The following is a 6,997-nucleotide window of genomic DNA, read 5'->3' as shown; positions in this document are numbered from 1 at the left end:
CGAGTTCCTGGTGATATCTATTTTGTTACAATGGGTCAAGGTGTTATGCTCGTTCGGTTGAGGATCTTAATCAGGCAGCATTTTCCTGTACCCCTTTCTACTGCACCAAATACCCAGTTCTCATTTATGCTACTAACTATTGTGGTATATTCGATGCAGGGTTTCATGAAATTATGGGGTTTTGCTCACGTTATTTCCGACGCAAATCACTTTCATTTTTGCACAACTCTAATCTACATTGTTGATCCAAAGCCTCGTTTAAGAAAATAAAAAGAAGGTTCTAATTTAGTCTGAACGTGACAGGTGGAACCGAAAAATTACTACGACTCAAGCTAACATGTGAACATTTTCCCATCTGTTGAGTTAAATACACAACAAAATGATACGGGGGTCAAACAATTAACAATCGTTTTTAGCGTAGAATTCTTAGAAAAAAATACCAAACGAAAGTTTCATTAATGCAAAATCTCTCAAAAGATTGCACTTTCCGTTCAATAGAAATTAGTGAAAAACACATAACTGGTGTAATGCAAAATCATATTCCTTACAAATCGTTTATGAATGACATCACTTACTTTCCAATGAAATATTCTCTGTTCTTTTGTCATATTATTAGAGTATTATTCATAGACAAGTTCAGCTGTTCTTCTACCAAAGATATTTCACTAATGACGCTTCTCTATAAAAACACTGTTCAAAATGACAAGATTAGTTCAATCTGGTACCATCTAAAATCACCATGTTGGCTTTCTGTTTCCTTTTTACTGTTGCTTCAGTTTTGCTGGTAGGAAACGTCTTCTCACACACACACACACAAAATCTTTATTCCTTTACCTAATTTAGTACATATTTCGATTGAAATTAGAGAAAATAGCTAGAAGATATTTTTTTGCTACGATTTAGATAAAATTGAATATTATGTTTGATGGAAATAGATCCAGTTATACGTATAAAAATTATTGTTGGCACTCCATCGCTTACGACGACGAGGGTTCCAGTTGATCCGATCAACGGAACAGCCTGCTCGTGAAATTAACGTGCAAGTGGTTGAGCATTCCACAGACACGTGTACCCTTAATGTAGTTCTCGGGGATATTCAGCGTGACACAGAGTGACAAGGCTGACCCTTTGAATTACAGATACAACAGAAACAGGAAGAAAGAGTGAGAGAAAGTTGTGGTGAAAGAGTACAGCAGGGTTCGCCACCATCCCCTGCTGGAGCCTTGTGGAGCTTTTAGGTGTTTTCGCTCAATAAACACTCACAACGTCCGGTCTGGGAATCGAAACCGCGAGTCCGCTGCCCTAACCACTGGGCCATTGCGCCTCCACATAAAAATTATATATATCACTGAAATCGAAGAACAATTTATCTAAATGTATATAAAATAGTTCTTTTTGTGGTTTTCTTTTAGCACCCGAGACCCAGATTGTTGATGGATCTCCAGCACGAAACTGCGAATTTCCATCAATTGTCCATCTCCAAGTTTACAACACACCTTCCGATAATACGGTTGGTTTGTGTGGAGGTACTTTGATTGATGCTACACACGTATTGACAGCAGCTCACTGCCTGTAAGTATATTTCGTATATATTGACATTTTCACACCTTAATATTTCATCATTTGGTCATCACGAACATAGTTCCTTTCCTTAGTTTGTACAATATAAAGGTTGATAGTAACTCATCGAGGTAAATACAGTCACATAGATACAGGCCTCAATATCACGTTTAACATTAAGGCGGCGAGCTGGCTGAATCGTTAGCACGCCGGGCAAAATGCTTAGCAGTATTTCGTCCGTCTTTACGTTCTGAGTTCAAATTCCGCAGGGGGTCGACTTTGCCTTTCATCTTTTCGGAGGTCGATGAATTAAGTACTGATGTAATCGACTCACCCGCTCCTTCGAACTTGTTGGCCTTGTGCCAAAAAAAATGGAAACCAATATCATATTCAAAATTACATATAATTTGATTAGGTTTACAGTGAATCGTATTTCACTATTGGAAATATATAGCACACGCTGATGATAGACTTCAGTTTCGCCTTTTCATCTAACGTCAGTTGTTACAATGTTTAGAACTTTAATCATTCTTCGACGCATTGTGTGCGTTAATTCTTCGTGTTATTTTACTCTGTGTCTTTCATATCACTACTGCAAAATCCAACTTAGTTCAACAAACAGATATAATTACGCACAGACGTAACACAAAAAGTTAAGAGACCCCACACACTAATCTTCCAGTATTAACGGAACTTACACCACAAGGGCTCTCCCGGTAATGCACAGTAGAATTTTGATCAAAGCAGCATGTTTCAAGGAACTTCGGTCGTTTAGCATCTGTTAATATCAAATTTAGTTTCGGTTAGTATCAGCTAAAAACATACATTTTGCTTGATTTTAGGGAAGGAAACGTCAGAAAGGTTACTGTAAATATTGGTTCCAACAATAAGTGGGCTCCTGGTCCTCAGTCAAGAAGTGTAACCCAAATTGTGAACCATGGTGAATATGTACACACTACCTACCTAATTAGTAAGTATTACCCATAATTATGGCTTCTTGTATTTTTTCCCATATCTTCTCTCCCACTCCACACCGCCTCTCGCTGTCTGTCAGTAAGTACCAATGTTTCACCAACTGCTATTTACCGTCAATAAATGACATCTATTGCTTGGTGATTTGTCTTGAATGTTTGCGGAAACAATATCTTCCATTAACTTATTGACATTCCGAATTTCTTCCCCCAGTCACTTCAGCTGTGACTGGTACATCACGTACACCTACCTATCACTGTAACAAGCAGCTGCTGCTGACAACGACGACGTCGACGATGATGATGATGATGATGATGACGACAACAACGACAATGATGCTGACTTTGGTGAAAAACGATGACTCTTTTTAACTGAATGAGTTCATCTCATAGTTTGTTGTAACTTCTTCTCTGCTGAAATATCAGGGCAACTAAGGCTGTATTCTATGTACAACGGCGACGGGTCAACCCAAGCCTTTTAAGTGAATTTGGGTAGACAAAAAAACTGCATGGAAACCCGTCGTTTGAATTGTACCTTGAATTTAAATGTCCACTCTCGTCGTAGCGTATCACATTGGCTTTCATCGGTGGAGCACTCAGCCACTTTACACTTTGATTCAGTGAGTAGATCGTTCGACTGGTCGAACAACAGGTTGCTCGTACGAAGAAATCGACGGGAGGACCTATTATCATCATATATGTCTACCAATCACACATGTACATATGTCTAACACATGCACGCGCGCGCGCGCATGCACATACACACATATGCATCCACGCACGCGTACACGAACCACACTACACATATATACATATATCATACATATATCGCCGTCATTGTTGGATGGTTTTTATCAACAAGTTGCGCACAAATAAAGGTGCAGCTATTAAATAAATTATAAGTGCAAAATACATATACATGGAGTGGAACACAATGCGGTTTCATTTAGCGCGCGCGCACATTTGTATACATACATACATACATACATACATACATACATACATACATATTCCTAGGTACGTACACAAATGCACGTACGCGTACATCTCTGTCTATAATATATCTTTGTCTTATCATTGAAGAAAACGACATCGCCATTTTGACATTAGACCGTCCAGTCAGTGAAGGCAGATGTGTCAAATTTGCACAATTGGCCAGAAAAGGAGAAACATTTGGTACCCGAAGATGTATGGCTGCTGGATGGGGAGATTTCCAATGTAAGTATCAACCAAAAGTGCCATCAAATATTTCAATGATCTCAATTCAATAACCGTTGATAGATTTTGCTCATCAATCCAACATTATTTTCAGTTAATGGAAACAGTCCTAACGAATTATACAAAGTGGCTCTTCCAGCTATTCCTCATCATGTATGTAAAAGCAATTCCAGGATGCGAATTGCTGATGGAATTCTTTGTGCCGGAGACTTCACACAAGGTGGAGCATCTACTTGCCAGGTATGTTATATTGATATTATACCAGGAAAATATTTGGGTTGATATAATCGGCTGTTTTCCTTCCTATAAGTTTTTAGTCATGCATCTATGTAGGAAATATTTATGAAATATACCGACTGCTCTGGGTAAAACATTAGGCTGTATCCAGTAAAGAAGCTCCAGCTCCGAAGTACAAGTGTTTTGAGGACTGCGAGTTATTTTCTAGTCATTTCAACTCTCAAGTTCGTTCTGGTTCAGGGTGGTACCACTTTTCAAGGGTACCAGTTATCGGTGAAATAGCAAGGATAGTCCAGTACCTAAGACATACAGGACTCAGAGGAAGGCTCACCCCTAGGTATGCATCGCTCAGGATCACGGGACATCATGGCATGCCTACGGGTGAACATGTTTTAATGTTAAATGAGCCAGTCCCCCGGCCTAAGGGTAAGCTCGAGAAGCAGGTGACGTCCCGACTACCTGAGCAAACTGTAAATAACCTGGTAGAGCAAATGGAAATCACTGATATATCTTTTCCAAGAATAATCATGGATTCAGCTCTTCAAACTTTGGCATGAAGGTCCGAGTTTACCGATGCCTGTAAGCACAGAACTTAAACACACACACACACACACACACACACACACACACACACACACACACACACACACACACACACACACACACACACACACACTTATATATAAGGCGGCGAGCTGGCAGGAACGTTAGCACGCCGGGCGAAATGCTTAGCAGTATTTCGTCTGCCGCTACGTTCTGAGTTCAAATTCCGCCGAGGTCGACTTTACCTTTCATCCTTTCGGAGTCGATTAAATAAGTACCAGTTACGCACTGGGGTCGATATAATCGACTTAATCCGTTTGTCTGTGCTTGTTTGTCCCCTCTGTGTGTAACCCCTTGTAGGCAGTAAAGAAATAACACACTTACACGAGTGACTGAACAAACGAAAAAGTATGCACTCGACGCATTTGGCTGTAGTTACGTGTATTTAATTACAACTCGGCTCAACATTACTTACAGTTTCGTGAATGCAGGATACACCCGCCTTATCAAGATGTTTGAAGACATACCCTTATGTTACATATGTTGATTTCAGTAACGTACTTTTGTACATTGTTTGTGTTGTTGTAGGGTGATTCTGGTGGTCCACTTTATTGCCCAAGCTCAAATGGTCAAATGGTCTTGGCAGGAGTAACCTCGTTTGGAAACAACTGCGACAAGGAAATAAGTGCTTTCAGTGATGTCGGATATTTCCGAGATTGGATCGAGAGTAATCTCTAAGAAGTATGAATCAGGGATGCTAGAAATAGCAGCTAACGTCTTTCAAATCACCTTCTACGATCTTAAAAAAGCTATATGAATAAAAATTCATCCTTAACATTAATTTAATTGTTTGTTGTTATTTCTGATTTAGAGTACACACACACACACACACACACACACACACATACACAAACACACACACACACACACACACACACACACACACACACACACACACACACACACACACACACTCGTTTAATCTTTTCAGTATGATGGAAAAAATGAAAATCATGAAGGATGCAGTTCCTTACTTTCAAGAGAAGGGTATTATCCCTAAAAGATAATTGTGTAAGCGACACACTATGTATGTGTTCTTTTAGCCAATGTAATTTCTTTGTCGGCGAGTCAAACCCTAACCCTAATCCTAAACTCTAATCATAAACTCTAGTCCTAATCCTGAACACTAATCATAAACCCTAGCCCTAATCCTGAGCCCTAACCATAAACTCTAGCCCTAACCATAAACTCTAGCCCTAATCCTAAACCCGAACGCTAACCCCTAAATTTTCGCATAAAAGTTTCCCCGGAGGACTTTTTCCTTTTTAAATTATTTACATGCTTGTTCGATCGTTTCACATGATTGTTTCATTAAAACTAATTAAAACTTCAAAACTTCTTACAACTTTCGTCGTTGTTATGTTTTTGCTTTCATTTTATGATAGACGACTGTCACGCAGAAAATGCCAACTTCCAAATCCTGTTCTGTGATTGGGTCAAAATGATCAAACTTTAAACCTGTAACGTTTTCCCAGTTGTTTTTCTGGAACAAATAAATAACAAAATGAGATTCAGCGTAAAAATATATCGAATTATATCAAATTTGAAAATTTTCACTTAATTTTAAAATTTCAAAATCTGTGACAGCAATAGAAAAAATCCGTTAATTTTCCTGGAAACATCCAAACTTTTCCAACCCTCTCAGTCTTGAAATCATTTCATGAACTAGGATCCCTGAACGGCCAAGCATATATGTTTTACATATTGATGTACGTCAATTCCAGGGTTTTTAATTTGCTTGATAATCCGATTAGCACCCATCTCCTCAAGGTATGAATGCCGTTAATTTTCAAGTAGTTCATTTGTCATTGACAGACCCTTTTTAAATCCTGCTGAACACCCACACGTTCTCCAACACGGGGCAAGCTTCGTAGGAAGCTGGTATGGTCACCGACCACTCGACCACGTGCGGTTAGTACTGGATTACATAGTTACCAGTTAGTAGTAGGTTTTTATCAGTCTTAACTTCACACGTTTCCCTTTAGCAATATATATTATATATTACAGCAAGGCTGCGAGCTGATGGAATCGTCAGAATGACGGACAAAATGCTCAGCGACATTTCTTCCGGCTAAATGTTCTGAGTTCAAATTCCACTCAAGTCGATAAAATATATAGCAGTTGAGTACTGGAGTCTATGTAATCGACTAACTCCCATCCCCCAGATTTCATGAATTTGCCCAGAAAGGAAATTATATACTAGAGTAGTGTCCCTTGAAAAGAGTAGCGTCCCTTAGAAAAGAGTAGTGTCCCTTGACAAGAGTAGTGTCCCTTGAACAAATTCTAAATCTCGTCAACTTTTCTATTTCAACTATGACCCCCCCCCAACTTCATGTATAAGTTAGCAGAACTGTAGTCACGAAGGGGTTCCATTTGCGGTCTCTTATCAACCATAAAAGTATATGAGC

The 6,997-nt window shown here is 39.2% G+C and overlaps 1 protein-coding gene across 1 annotated transcript; it reads left to right on the top strand.

The window, feature by feature from the left end:
* The first annotated feature begins 668 nt into the window (after positions 1–668).
* Positions 669–5,367, top strand: LOC106877618 (chymotrypsin-1). The gene is made up of 6 exons (XM_089341557.1): positions 669–721; positions 1,390–1,572; positions 2,403–2,530; positions 3,615–3,749; positions 3,844–3,989; positions 5,118–5,367. Exons 1-6 carry the CDS (start codon positions 669–671, stop codon positions 5,265–5,267), a joined length of 795 nt encoding a protein of 264 aa, XP_089197683.1. The 3' UTR covers positions 5,268–5,367.
* The last annotated feature ends 1,630 nt before the right edge of the window (positions 5,368–6,997 follow it).

The sequence above is a fragment of the Octopus bimaculoides genome, chromosome 24 (assembly GCF_046866305.1).
Source record: "Octopus bimaculoides isolate indiv1 chromosome 24, ASM4686630v1, whole genome shotgun sequence".
NCBI classification, from domain to species: domain Eukaryota; kingdom Metazoa; phylum Mollusca; class Cephalopoda; order Octopoda; family Octopodidae; genus Octopus; species Octopus bimaculoides.
This window is presented reverse-complemented; position numbering and strand designations above follow the sequence as displayed.